This window comes from Monodelphis domestica, chromosome 3 (genome assembly GCF_027887165.1).
Source record: "Monodelphis domestica isolate mMonDom1 chromosome 3, mMonDom1.pri, whole genome shotgun sequence".
Lineage (NCBI taxonomy): Eukaryota > Metazoa > Chordata > Mammalia > Didelphimorphia > Didelphidae > Monodelphis > Monodelphis domestica.
Window position 1 is genome coordinate 422,526,355 of NC_077229.1, and position 15,712 is coordinate 422,542,066.

The window sequence follows — 15,712 nt, forward strand, 5'->3', positions numbered from 1 at the left end:
AAAAAACATTTCACATTCTGTAACCTTCACCTCTCTGTCAAGATGTGGATAAGCATGCTTAGTCCTCAGGAACCATGTGGTAGGTTATTGTGTTGATGAAAATTCTTAAGTCTTTCACATTACTTGTCCTTACAATACTGTTGTTCTTATATATGTTGTACTTCTGATTCTGTTCATGTCACTCCATATCAGCTGAAGTAAGTTTCCCAGGATTTCACTGAAGCTATCTATTTAATCTTTTCTTATTAATAAAATCTCATTATATTCATATATAATAATTTGTTCTGCCACTTCCCAATTGATGGGTACCTTCCTTTAATATATGATTCCCCTTTTATTACAAAAAAATCTGTTAAAATATTTTATATGCCTATGCTTTTTGATCTCTATAGTGTGTGAGTACAGTAGTAGTATCGAAGGTTATTCAGAGTTTCATCCAAATTGCTTTTATTACTTATATAAAATGAAGTATTTACTAGAGCTTAGCTGTATAAGAAGTTTAGGCAGTTACTTAAAAAAAAAAAATAAACCTTAACCTTCCATCTCAGAATCTATACTAAATATTGATTCCAAGATAGAAAAGTGGTAAAGGATAGGCAAGGGAATAAGTAACTTTCCAGGCTCACACAGCTAGGAAGCATCTCAGGCCATATTTTAACCTAGGACCTCCCACCTCTGCCTGGCTTTAAATTCACTGAGCCACTTAGCTGCCCCGAGCATTTACTTTTACAAGATAATTATTTCAAATTACTGTTTCTACTTCCCCAACATATTTCCCACCTGTCTATTTCTCCATTATTAACATAGCCCCCCACTCTAGTTTCAGGCCCCCATTGCCTCTTTTGTAGTCTTTTAGGAAGAGTCTAATAAGGCTTCCTCATTCAAATCTCTCCTCATTCTAATTCATCTTCAACAAAGCAAACATTACCCTCCTGCCCCAATAAGTTATAGTAACTTCCAAATTACCTTTACAATCAAATAGAATTTCCTACTTTTGGCAATGAAAACTCTTCACAACTGGCCCTTTGCATGACTTTCTCATCTGTAGTCCCTGTGTCTTTGCAAGCATTAGTCCCTACACTTGCAATGACCTTCTGTATTGCAGCTGTTAAAATCTCAGGCTTCCTTCAAGCCTTAGTTCAAATTCCATCCTTTACAGGGAGCCTTTCCCCAGACTTCTTCATGCAAGGGCCTTTTCCTCTAAAGTTACCTTCTATCTACCTTGTGTCTGTCTTGTATATACCTTTTTACATTGCTTCTCCCTGTAGAATATAAGCTCCTTGAGGATGGGGATTGTTTTTTATATTTTGTTGTATCTCCAGAATGAATTATAATTTAGCACACAATAAGGGCTTACTAAATACTTGTTGAAAAAAGTCATAATTCTTGGATTTTTATTTTGGTTCTATCACTAAAAATTATGTAACCTTTGGCATTTCACAATGGCCTTAATTTCCTAATCTATAAAATGAATAGACTGGACCAAATGCCTTCTAGAGTACATTCCAAGGCTAACATTCAAGAAAGAAATTTCTTTGTACAAATTTAATTTCTCTTACAGTCAAGAAATTGGATGCAGATAATCCTGTTTTCTAAGTTAAATTCTACTTATTATCTTGCTATTAAAATCAAGAGATTACACATACATAATTATTATAACATTAAATGATAATTTATATTAGTATTAAACACTGATTTACAAAGTTTAAATTTTCAGTTTTTACTCCCCAAAATCTAGGGTTTAATTTCTCTTGTTTATCTTAACTAGATTATAGTTTTTTATTACCTAAGAATCTGAATATTGAAAGGCAGTTAGGAGCTAATATATAAAGACAAGAGCTTGGGAAAATGTCTTGGGAATTGGTCAGTAAGGAAAAAACTACTTCATTTATTCATCCCCAACTTTACCTCATTTTTTAAATGACCAAAAAAATTATTCAAAATGACATTAAAAAAAAAAAACATGGGGGCAGCTGGGTGGCTCAGTGGATTGAGAACCAGGCCTAGAGATGGGAGGTCCTGAGTTCAAATATGGCCTCAGACACTTACTAGTTGTGTGACCCTGGGCAAGAATTGACTCCAAGATGGAAGGTAAGGGTTAAAAAAAAACAAAACCCACGTTTTCCATACAAAACAGGATAAACTCTAAGCAAAGAAGAAAAAATAAATATGAATAACTACTTTGTGATAACATTACAAAATATTAAAACCACAGGTATTAATTGTCCCCTAATAAAAATGATCAATATCCATTATACCCAGCTGAAATTTGGGACTCATATAGCTGGCATAAGAGATAATCTAGGAGAGAAAAATAAAAGTTATGTGAAGAAATAAACTATATCTGCAAACAGGAAAACTCACAAAAGGACCTTAAATTGAAATGTTCATGACTTTAGTGAAGTCATTTAATAATAGTATAAAACAGGTAATTGTCAATCTTCCTCTCTCCTACTCAATCGCCTTTCCCTGGATTAACTAGGGTACAAGAATCAACCTATCTGACCATTTCCAACCTAAACTGGAAAAAAAGAAAATGGATGTCAGAAGAAAAATGAACCTAGTGGTAGGGAAAACAATTACATATAGCACTAAAGAAAGAATTTTGAAAAGAAATACCAGTGGTTAATAATTATGCCTAAGGAGAATAGTTAATTTTACAGTGATATAGTTCTATATTCATTAATTAAATAAATACTTACTGAATGCTTAATATGTGCAAAATACTACACTATTAAGAACAAAATATTAATAAAATGGAGATTCTGACCTCTAGAACTCCAAGTCTGATCAGAGAAACAAGTACAAATATAAAGATAACTGGCAATAAAAGGGAATATTAATGAATTCCTATGTGACAATATAGAAAATAAAAATTGTCAAATTTTGTAAATGCGCCCCCCCCAAAGCAACCATGCCTCACCACTTCATGAATGGATCGATTGAAGCCATCATCTTCTGTCAGGATCAATAAAATAATAAGAGCCATGTACACATGGTGAGAATTCCTTTCTTCAACGTGATACAGAATTTCAAGAATTGGTACAACCTGAGGGAGAAGAAAATAATCACATTATTATTTCAATGACATCAACCTATAAGTATAAGCTATTTTTCTTCACTTTCTCCTTTAACATCCACAATTATTTGTCCTCAGAGAAAAGCCACGAAAACCAAGCAAAAATGCATGAGAATACAGAACTATTTCCCATCTGTTTATAAATTGGTTATTATTGCCATTTGTATTCAGAAATAATTTATGGACTATTTCCATTCAAGCATATCTGAAGACTATTACCACATATACACGAACAGAGAAATTGCCTTTGGGTTCTTTGCTTGGAGTTTTTGCTATGGAATCTGTTGTGTCATACAACTTTGGTACTGTTTGCAACTATGCCCTTTAGGATGAGACATCTGGTTAAAGCTTTTGCTAAAGGAGAATTATCCTATTCTTTCTGGCCACAAGCCAGGGGTGGGTCTGCCTGACAACACAGTGACCTCAAAGTCTATGGCATCATCACTAAACAGTATTGGAGCATGTACTTTAAGTGTTTCACTTCTCCCACCCTACCCCTTCCCTATGGCCATCCCACCTCAATTCATTTCAGAACTATTGTTGGATTCACTCTTTATACATTCTGTCTAGGAGAGAAGCTTCCTAAGAACATCAACTCTGGTAGACCCATGGCTAAAGTTTAAAATTTCAGTAATGAGATAAAATTTAACTCTAAATAAGAATAGTGTCTATATCAATTATGATAAAAGATATAGATTAGATTACTTAACTATGCCGTGGAACTGATGGGGATCATTCTGAATATTTTCAAGTGTGCTAGGCTTTGACAGAAATAACATTAGTCTTTAAGGTGTCTCCCACCCTTCCAAAGAGCAGGCTGACTCTATTTAATTGTATTTTCTTTGTCAATTACAGTATTTCTGGAAAATCTTATTCTACCAAAGAGCTATTAAAATCTAAGAAATTGCCTTTTCATGGCAGAATTTTAGATTCCACTAAAAGAGATACTATTTAGTGAATTATAACAGCTTTCAACCTTTTACACAATCACCAGGCAACCAAAATCAAATGCCAAGAGACAGAGTTGGTGTGGATCTTGATTTTGGCTTAGAAAATACAGAAAAAAGCATAAATTACACTTAAAGTTTTCAATAGTACTAAAAATCTCAGCTTCTATTTTTTGAAAACATAACTGAATATAGAAGACGAAAGCCAGGACAGTCTTCTGAAACAATGCCAAGAGTTCAAAAGGATCACATGTTTAACTTTTTTTTTTTTTAATTACCAAAAAGGTTCCATTGAATCCACTCAGTTCCTAAAAGGGCTTGTTTTGGCTAGACATATAGAAGACCATTTTCACAAGTTTTCAAATAAAACTTATAGCTTTATTACCACCCAAAGAAGTGATGGAACACATCAACATTTTTGGAAGCCTTTTATAACAAAATATCATCTGACAAATGCAGATATTCAGGGATACAAAAGAACAAAGACTCTTTGGTGCTGCTATAAGAAATGAAATTTTTTTCCCACATCTGGTCACTAAGGTTTTGAAAATACTTAAAATGTCTTTACCCTGAAAGATTGAGGGCATAGAAAAAGAACATTAGTACTAACCAATGAAAATACCACAAAGTACACCTCCATCTTGCAACAACCACAAGCCCAAGAATACTTTTCTGGCTAAAAAAATCAGTGAGAACTCCATAAGACAGGGTTTCTACTTCAATGGACAGAAAGCATGCTCTGAATTTCTTACACAGGTAGTATGGTTAAGTAATAGCTATAGGTCATTGAACTTTTTATGTCTAAGCTCCTAATATTCTACCCATTTTCTACATTATCTTGAGTAAAGCATCAAAGCTTCTTTTTGGCTCAATTTCTGCACCTATAAAATGGGAATGATATCTACATCTAAAGCACAAAGGTTACTAATTAGTGGAATGAAGAGTTATCCATTTCAACTCTACTCTACTGCAAATTTTCTATATATTCATTCTTGCAATTTCTGAAGTTGACTTAGACAAAATTTGGAACAATATGTATCAAATATGATTTGCAGTTTACTATACCGTTCATGCAAAAGAGTGGAAAAGCTTTCTAATAGGGTTATTTTCTGTAATAAATGAAGTGATGAAATTTGACAAACTGTTGGAGAACAGACATATCTTAAAATTAATTTTTTTTTTTTAAGTTTTTAAATCCTTATCTTTTGACTTAGAATTGATACTATGTATTGGTTCCAAGGCAAAAGAGCAGCAAGGGCTAGGCACTTGGGGTTAAGTAACTTGTCCAGGGTCATACAGCTAAGAAATGTCTGAGGTCACATTTCAACCCAGGCCTGGCTCTCTAACCATCGAGCGACCTAAATGTCCTCTTACAATTAATTTGTAATTCAATCGGTCAATGGCAACCAGAAGAAAAGTTTCAAGTATATTTCAATAAAGATATTGAGAGAAATCTACAAGCCAAAAAAACTAATAGAAATATATGTATTTTTTAACTATACATAGATATTCATTTAATGAACTAGATTACTCTGGTAAACACCTTTGCCAAAAGTAAAAAATGTAACTGATAAGAGTCAATTGGTCTATACAGCCAACTTCACCTATAAACAAATAAATGAACAAGTTAAATTATAGCACGCAGAAAAGCACAGTAATACTCCAAATGAAAAGTACTTTATACGTTTAAGCCTCTCCTTCAATTCTGAATGAACTTCAGAGTGCACAATCTCCCAACCAGGCCAAAGCCCATGTTTAGCCAAAAAAATAGGCTGCTGCCTGCACAACGGGTGCATGTGAGTTTTTTGTGGCATGCCTATTGCATAAATCCTTAAAAATGTTGCCTTACGTTTTTTTTAATTTTTTATTTTGCACAAGTTCTAGCTGAAGCTCCCTATAAAGTGTGAACCTTACTGCACTAGTCCAGAACTTCTCCAATAAAATCCAAATAAAACAATCTTATTTTATGCTGAACATCCTCAGAGCCCAAGTAATTTCCTTATCCCCAAACTGCTATGAACTACAAGAGATGGCAAACTCTTTATACAATGTAAAGGAGCTTAAAATTGCTTTATTTGCTCCATGGTTTCAAAATTAAGCCAGGCAGCAAGAAATTTGAAAGGCAGGAAGGCAGGAAGGCAGGAAGGCGGCAGGAAGGCGGCAGGAAGGCGGCAGGAAGGAGGCAGGAAGGCGGCAGGAAGGAGGCAGGAAGGAGGCAGGAAGGAGGCAGGAAGGAGGCAGGAAGGAGGCAGGAAGGCAGGAAGGCAGGAAGGCAGGAAGGCAGGAAGGACCATCAAGTTTACTGAATTATTAATTAAAGCAAGAAGTGTTGGAATTTTTTTAATTTCATAAAATTTGCAACAATTAAGCACCAAAATTATTAGTTTCACAAAAGAATCAAACTGCCAGCATTACAATCAATGCTTTTGGCAATTCTATATTTATTGTGCCACTTCACTTCATTTCACTTAAGAGGTTTGTATTGTATTAGTATAGCTTAAGAGAGAAAACATCAAAATTTTTACTGAATGCTGGCAGCACGGGCTATTTATACTCTGAATGCTGCCAATGCCCCTAGTTGTAATAGACCAAGAGGTCTTGTTACTGCAACAGCTCTATCCATAAAAGGAAATATTTTTCAATTTGTTTATATCTATGAAATATTGAGAGCTCACAGGTGAAAAATATACATAATAGTACTTCCCTTCAGATTGTCTAAGTGAAGCTACAGGTTTGGAAGAATCTGAATTTCTGAACTATGATTTAAAAACTTTGGGATGATGAATTACTCTGTAGGAAAGGAGGTCAATCATCAAGGATGTGAAAGCTGTGTAGTAGAGGATGAAGGAGCTCAGACCACACCTGAATCATTGGATTCCACATTAGGCATTATAGCTTAAAAGAAGATTGTTAAGCTAAAGAGCTTCCAGAGAAATGTACATATGTTATCATATATATTTCCCTGTTCATCATGTGAAATGGTACATATTGCTTAAACTAGGCTATTCTTTAAGATTGCAAGTTGAAGAAAAGTTACCAGTCACCTTTAGTAGACAGATTTTACTCACTAGGAGTTCCCAATACCAATGTTATAGCAGCTCAGGACACATTAAATATGTGGAAATTCAATTCAATTCAATTAAAGGAAATCTACAATAAATTCTTTTAAAGGCAAATTGTTGCCTAATTTATCTTTTTAAGGAAATTTGCATTTTCACATAGCAGCTTTGCTAAAAGCAAGGTAGATCTCTGTAGTTTTCACCAGAGTCCCTTTCAAATCGATGTTCTGAAAAAGCTTAAGAAAAAGTGGATTTTGTCTTCATAGACCATACTTCTCATTGATCACAGAAAATTCATCAGTGAAGAATGAATGAAAAAAGAATTGAAAATAGAATAAGTGATAGAACACTCTCTTTATATACATCCTCATATATATTATAGGTTACAGGTTAGCATAAGGACAGCAAGGTAAAAAGAAATTCATTTTTTAATAGTACACTTTTCATTTCATATAGACCTTGCCAGATATGTAAAATCAAACATGCAACCTGTCTATCTTAACCAAGTGCGATTTTCAAAGGTGAATTAAAACATGAATCAGTCTTGTAGAAAGTGATTCTTTCATGTATCCAAAGCCAGATTCATAATACTAGAGGCTATCCTATTGCTTCCTATTAATATCTAAAGCCCTGTACCCATGTTGGCAAACCTTTAGCGTGCATGCTGGAAGGAGCTACTCTCTTCCTCTTCTTCACTGTGCTTAAGAGCATTTCTCCCATCACCCACCCACACTGCCCAGAAGCCCAATGGGAGAACTTCCTCCTTCCCCCTGTCTGGGGCAAGACGGGGGGGGGGGGGTTGCTCTCACATGAGGTGGTAGGGTAGCAATTTCGGCACTTGGTCTCTAAAAGATCTGCCATCACTTCCTTATACCCTTAACGGGGGGGGGGGGGGGGGGGGGGAGGAGGGGGGGAGAAGCAGACCAGCAGACCAGCACTAGCTTCAAATCCTGCCTCTGTCATTCAGGTACATGAACATTATTCTAATTTATTGAAAAACGATGAAAAATAGCTCAAACATGAACCAATAAATAATGGTGATTTGCACAGTCCATCATAAAACAAGTATTTTGGTGTTAATTTTTAAATATCATAAATATACATATATGAAAATTTTTAGTTTGTCATGATTTGGAAACATGCAATTGACAGGTTAAATACTATATTTTAATTTAATAATTATACTCTATGTATAATTGGGCTCTGTCAAGGTTACTTACTTTTGATTAGCCAAAGATAGTATTAAGTATTTACTCAGGTAATAAGGCTTCAAATGAAGGCATTATTATCTCTAATTCAAAGTACATAAAGATATTAGTTATTCTTGTATCATAGCTTTCCTACTAAATCACAAGCTCTACAATGATAAACACCATGCCTTTATAGCTTCCCTATTATCTCCTACACAGCTCTACACATAGCATGGAGTTGAACAATATTTGTGAAAGTGGATTAATTTTAAGTTAATTCCAGAGTGATCTGAGTGTTTGGGGTCAAATTAAGAATCACAGTGATCCCAAGGTAACTGTGAACTACAAAGACAGGGCAAGACTTGGAGCAGTACTAAGTCATCTTTTTGCAGAATACAAAGCACTAAATTCAGAATATACATGATGTCACTTTAAATGACAGCTATCATTCTGACCCAATTCAGGTCCCATCATCCTAGCACTTGGGCAGATACAAATCTCTTGAAATGGTTAACTGTGGGACAGTGTTCCAGATTAAGAAGTGTCCCTTGGCCAGGAGCTCATGCCTAAACTGAAGAATACAGTATTCAATTCAGACAGCAGGAGGAAATCTAAACAGGAATACTGTAATTAGCCAATTAAAATCTGACAAGACATGGCATCAATAAAAGGTCTTTATCCACACTGTTTTCCTCAAAAGAAGAAAACATTCATTTCTCAGGCAGTAGCTACTTTAGGCTCATAATATCCCAATGAAGTATACAGGCAGGGGGTGGGGACCAGGGAGAGGGGAATATCCTCATTTCACAAATGTTCACTCATAGTATTAGTGGGGGCTGGGAAGGTTCATACCTGTGATTTCATAAGTATTGTAAAGACGGGATTAACCCCACCTGCCTGTTTTTAGATTTAATCATCAGAAGCATATACACCCCACTTATACTTGAGTGGGGGAGGTCTGTGACCCACATGTACAATAGTGGGCGAGGAATCAGAATTGACTGACTGCCCCCTTGGCAGTCCTTAGCAAAGCTTTAGCTGTAATTGGTAAATGTAAAATGGAAGGAAGTCACAGGAAGTGACAAAAAGAAATGATCTTTAAAAATGCCAAGAACTTCCTGTGAAGACATCTTTCACCTTCAACTTGATCTTGAAGGAGCTCCAGCTTGAGACCTCAGACTGCTCTTGGACTTTTCCCTTAGAACTACCACGAGGGGTGAGTGAAAAAGGCTGACTCCTTTCCTGGATTTTTCTGAAGGGACTAGCCTCAGGAGAGGCCTCCACATCCCCAGATCTTCAACTGAAAGCTGAGACCCCTCTGGCTTAGGATTAATTAGACCTGCCTGGGTTGAGCCAGGGGTCGGAGCAAAATACTTAGTGTATTAGGTTAGATATCTTACCCTATCCTCTGTCTGATTTTTTTACTTTTACTTTCTATATTTTATAAATAAATTGCTAAATAAATCTTTGAAACTAATTCAGATCAACACCTGTTTTGCTTCATATTGTTAATGTATAAGATTTGCTCGCCACACAAGTTAAGTGACTTGAACAGAGATATGTGGTCAGTATCTGTCAACAAGCAGGTTACCTATCTATCCACTATAACTACCTGCTTCTCATTATATTTGGATAAATCAACAGGATCAGAAAGTTTGGAGTGCAATGAATAAACCTCATCCTGGGGAAATTACCTTTATCATCAAGGCATCTACTCTGCAAAAAAAAAAGTAGGTATTTTAATTATTTTTGGATACAGAGATTAAAGCAGGAATTAAGTATTAAATTATTTGTTCAAGATTCCCTTCCTTCCCCCTGGTACATTAACTCACTACAAGATCTAACTGGAATTTACTGAATTAATATAACTCTTTTTTTCAGCATTTTGTGGAGGTCTTTAATGCTATAACCATTCAACTTTGATCCTCTAAAATTAATATCTGAGGAGATCATATCCAGAGATGTTTGTATGGCTACATAAACAAGTTCTGAAGATTGTTACACTTATTTTTGGCTGATCAGTTCCATTTAGTAATCAACTGGGAAAAAAATGAGACACTATCTGATCTCACACTTCCTAGATGTGTGACCCTAGGCAAGTCATTTAGCCTCATTTGCCCCACCCATGGCCTTCTGTCTTAGGAATTGTTACTAGGACAGAACGTAACAGCTTTTAAAAAAATGATACTTTGTCATTTTAAACTAAAGTACTATGTAAAAAAATAAATATGAGAAGACAGCTTTAATGTAAAGTAAGTATAATTCACTTATTTCTAGTAGAGAAACACTACTGTTTTGAGTTTTTGTTTTGTTACTGTTTTGAGTCAGGAGATATTGTAAGATAGGTACTTATATACACTTGCATTTGAAAGAGAGTTAGGCTGTACTTCAGTTTAAAACATACTGAAATAATTTAAAATGTCTGACTAAAAAATAAGTTATGACTATTTGAAGGCTATATAAAAAAATCATTCTCAATAGCAAAGAAATCGCATATAAAGGCTGCCAATTATGCTTCCTAAGCAAAGAAGGAATAATAAGAATGGAAATATGCAGCTTATGATGTTGTAAATAAAGTAGGGGAGACTTTTGAGGTTGGGGGAAAATATTCACAAAAACAGAAAACAAAGTGCCCCCCCAAATGCAAGTATAGAAGAAGCACCTAATTATCTGCACTAGGAATTAGTTTTCCTAAAAGCAAACAATTTCTTTATACAGCTTTTCCTTTTCTATAGTTACCTAGTTTTTTATTTATTCCTAAAGAATTTCAACATATACAAATAAGAACTGATAGACAAAGCTCCATATCAAGAACTCTTCAGACTAATGAAATCACAGAATCAATATTTTTTAAAATTATATATGTGTGTGTGTGTGTGTGTGTGTGTGTGTGTGTGTGTGTGTGTGTGCATTACATACACAGAGAGATGGGGAGAGACAGACAGACAGACAGAGATGGAGAAATATAGAGACAGGCAAACTGATACAGGAGAGGGAGGAAGAGAGCAGGGAAAGGAAGAATACTTCTTTACATATTGTCTTCTTTAGGAGAATGTAAACTCCCTGAAGAAAAATACTGGTTAGCTTCCTTTTAGAAATGACTAAATACTATCATTTTCTAGGAGGCCTCTTCCAGTTCCCATCGCTGCTCCCAGACCATTCCTCTCTGAAGCTATCTTCCATTTCTCTGTATTTATCTTGTATGTAATGATTTATAGATATTGGCTCCTCCACAAGAAAAAAAAAAAAGCTCCTCACAGCCAAAGGACTGTTTTTGCTTTTTCTTTTCATCACATGTGTCTGCTACATGACAGGTGCTTAATAAATAATAAATGTCTGTTGATATATTGAATTGATTTTGATTGACTTTCTCTACCTAAAAATCTAGCTTTCTAAAAATGTAAAATTAGCATATGTGGTTCAGTCAAAGCCACTAACTCGCCACTATAATGGAACAGAAAAAAAAATTATTCTTTGACTTCAAAGTTAGCATGATAAATAATTTATCTTCCTAACCTATAAATAGCAGTGAACTGACTACTGTGTCCCTCAGAATCTGAACTGAAATGTCAAATAAGGGTGATTGATTTAGGTCAGTACCTCTAAGGACAAGGTCACATTGTGATCCACATATTTTTAGTCCCCATGGCAACATGCATCATATTCTTTTATTTTAATTCAGAGTAGCATAATGTGATTCCTTAAGTCATCTTAATGACTACAAAATCCAAATATATTTTTTCTTTGTTAATTCAAAATCATAACAAGAAAACAAGGATTACAGGTTTTTAATGTAATTGGGAAGAAGATCTAAAAATCATTATTCAGTTCAACTGATAGATACTATTGGCAGCACACAGGTTGCATGACAATGCATAAGAAAATCTTGTTTTTTCCATGGTCATTAAATATAATTTGAATTTTAAGCATTTTATAACTAAAGTATCTGAAGGTAGCTACATAGAATAAAGAATGAAGTGAAAAGACAGGTGCCAGAATGAGAGAAAACTGCCCCAAACCTCTTTTTAAATTAAAAAAGCAGTAAATAGAGTAGAGGGCCTTTAATTAGGAATTCCTGAGTTCAAATCCAGTCTCCGAAATCCAGAACTTACTAGCTATATGACCCTGAATAATTCACTTAACCACCTCTCAATTTCATCTGTAAAACTGGGATGGAAATAGCACTTACCCCCAGAGTTGTTGTGAGAATCAAATGAGAAAATATTTGTAAAGTTTTTATCACAGCATGACACACAAATGCTATATAAATGTTAGTTATTACTTTAACAAAAAATGAAAGATTTAAAAAAGAGAATTAACTGAGAGAAGAAAAATGGGAGACACTAAATCCAAATATAAATAAAAACCCAATCCTACTTAGTGTCATGGTGATTCAAGTTCTCTGGCTTTCAGTATCTTCTGTAAAATGAGAGGATTTGACTAAATGACTTCTACAATCCTTTCCATCTTTAACCCTATGATCCTATGATATTAATTAACACCTTGAAAAATATAACAAGGAATTCTTAAGTATCAATGCAAAGCAGTTGGCTTGTATTGTTCCAATTCTTTCAGAAAAATGTCAATATCTTGTTTGTCTTGTTCTGCAAACACAGGTGCTATGTAAATGTTTGATTAATGAATCCTAATACAGTAACTTCAAGCAAGAGTAGAGACTGAATAGTTAAACTTAGAAGTTCTTTTGAGTGAGAATAATTAAGAGAATGGTAACTAACTACATACATACTTTAAATAGTGTATAACAATAGTAGCCAAAGAGGAGCAAAGAAAAAAGAAATACATTGAATTATCTCCAAACTCCTTCTCCAAATCACACACAAAAACTCCTCTAAGATCTTTTTGTTTTTAATCTTTACCTTCTGTCTTAGTATAAATTCTAAGACAAAAGAGCAGCAAGGGCTAGGCAACTAGGAGTAACTTGCACAGGGTCACATAACTAGGAAATATCTAAGGCCAAATGTGAACCCAGGGCACTCCAGGCCTGGCACTCTATCCACTGAGGTCTTGAAATTGTACTGGAGAAAATCTTGATCATGAAGTCCAAGACATAAATACACAGTGAATCACTTTTCAAGGTCAGCAAAACATAGAAAAACAAATAGCCAACCCTAGGGATAGGGTTTACCCTAAGATCAAGCTGTGAAGAAGATTCTAGCTCGGGAAGAGACAATATACCACAACAAGAAGAACAGGTGCCAATTACCAAGTTATGGGTCATTGATATTGGTAGAACTTAAGTGTGGCTATCCAGGATGAACAGAAGTAACCAGCCCTAGGTTGTATAATGAGCAAGAAGCAATAACAAAAGCAAGTAGCAACCCCCAGGATTGGACTCTGAGCTCAATTATAACCTTTTTGTCATTCTAAAGGCTTATGGGGAAGAAGCAGGGAAGAAATTCCAGACAAAAGAGTCACATAGGTCAGTTATTCAGAATCAGTAGAATTTCCTAGCTGACTGATGGTAATTGAGTCTAAGAGTATCCTAATAAAACTCCAATGAGAAAAACCCACCCACAAGCCTATAGAAACCTTTTGGAGGTTCCCAGTTTGAGCTGATCCAGCAATCTTCAAATAACTCAATACTCCAAGAAAGTAGCAGAGGAACCAGTCAAGAAACTCCCTTAAATGGAGAAGATGGGTAGCTCAGTGGATTGAGAGTCAGGTCTAGAGACACGAGGTCCTAGGTTCAAATCTGGCCTCAGACACTTCCCAGCTATGTGACCCTGGGCAAGTCACTTGACCCCCATTGCCTAGCCCTTACCATTCTTCTGCCTTGGAGCCAACACACAGTATTGACTCCAAGACGGAAGGTAAGGGTTTAGGAAAAAAAAAAGCTCCCTTAAAAGTACACAAAAAATGGAAAAATGAGAGAAAAAAGTCCACCACAAAAACCTATTATGGTGAAAGAACCACTCAACACACAAATCCAAAGGAAAAGAATCATCCCAAAATAACTAAAATCAAAGTCTTAAAGTAAAACACAGTTAAGGTACAAGTTCAACATCAAAATTCCTGGAAAATGGTGTAAAATATTTTAAGAAGAGTTTAAAATGACTTCATAAATAAAATGCTAAAGGAAGCAATTTAAAAAGAAATGAGAGGACTAGGGGGAAATCAGAACAAAAATTAGAGCTACAGCTACTGATAAAATTTTGGTGCAAAATCTTCAAAATCCAAATTAAGAAACTGACTCTGATAATTAGAATGGATGAGAGGTTACAGGCTCTAGGTCATAAAACAAAGTCAAAAGATGGGGGGGAGGGGAGACAGAGGAAAATGTGATGAATCTCAGAACAGAACCAAAAAATGTTTATTTGAAAGCTAAATTAAAGTGAGAAAATTTAAGAATCATTAGACTACCTTAAAGTCATGACCAAAAATAAGGCCTACACATATTTCAAGAAATCATAAAACTGTCCAGATCTTTTAGATTTCTTAGGGCAAAGTGAAAATAGAATACATCAGTCACTTCCTGAAAAGAAACAACAAAATAAAAATACTCAGAATCCTTAGAGTTAAAAGCCAGAGCTTCTAGATCAAAGGAAAAAATACTATAAGCAGCCAAAAAAGGAAAGAATTCAATTAATGGGGAGTCAAAGTAAGAATCATACATGATTTAGAAGCCATAATGACAAAAGAGCAGTGAGCTAGGAATAACACATTCTGGAAAGCAAAAGATAGGCTTATCGCCAAGAGTTACTTACTCAGAAAAAATGAGTAAGTAGAATCCTACAGGAGAAATATGGATCTTTGATGAAATAGAAGAATTTCAAACATTCCTGATAAAAAGACTAGAACTGCATAAAAACTTTGAAGTTTAAATAAAAGATTTGAGAGAAATATAAAGAAGTAAACATGAATAAAAAATGACAAAAGACTGAACTAGGATAAAGTGTTTATATTCTGATATTGGAAGGTAAGATGTGTCACCTCTGAACCTTATCATCATCAGGAATCATAAAGGAATTCCAATTTAACAAACTGTGGGAATGATTCCATTATTATTTAATGGTTCTGAAAGAACAGAAGAGAGGGGAAAAGGAATACTCTACTATGAAAATAGTGAGGAAGGTCACATAACTAGAGTAGCAAGTAGGTCAATACAAATAAGAAGGAAAAGGCAGCAAGAGCAACTGACCCTTGAATCTCACTCTATCTGAACAGGACAAAGAAAGAAGACTATACACACATATATACCCATACAGAGTTGAGTACAGAAATATATTTCTTTCAACAGGGAAACAAAAAAGAAATAGAAAAGAAAAGGGGGAATAAGAGGGAAAGCAGTCTCAGGAAGAGATCAGTCCTAAGTAAAACTAATTCTAAATAAAAATATATACAAAAATGTTGATAGAGACTTCTGAAGTAGCAAAGAATTAAAAATTGAAGGAGAATGGTTGAACAAATAATGTAATA

The 15,712-nt window shown here is 34.9% G+C and overlaps 1 protein-coding gene across 15 annotated transcripts in view; it reads right to left on the reverse strand.

Moving 5' to 3' along the window:
* The window catches only part of DYM (dymeclin), a 617,255-nt gene that overhangs the window by 342,842 nt on the left and 258,701 nt on the right, over positions 1 to 15,712 (reverse strand). For all 15 annotated transcript variants that reach the window (XR_008917836.1, XM_003340591.3, XM_056824411.1 and 12 more), the window contains one exon: positions 2,924 to 3,049. Coding sequence is in view for 14 of the 15 variants with exons in the window: in XM_003340591.3 (XP_003340639.1) it covers positions 2,924 to 3,049 (126 nt within the window). In the remaining variant the exon portion in view is untranslated. The remainder of the gene's footprint in view (positions 1 to 2,923; positions 3,050 to 15,712) is intronic.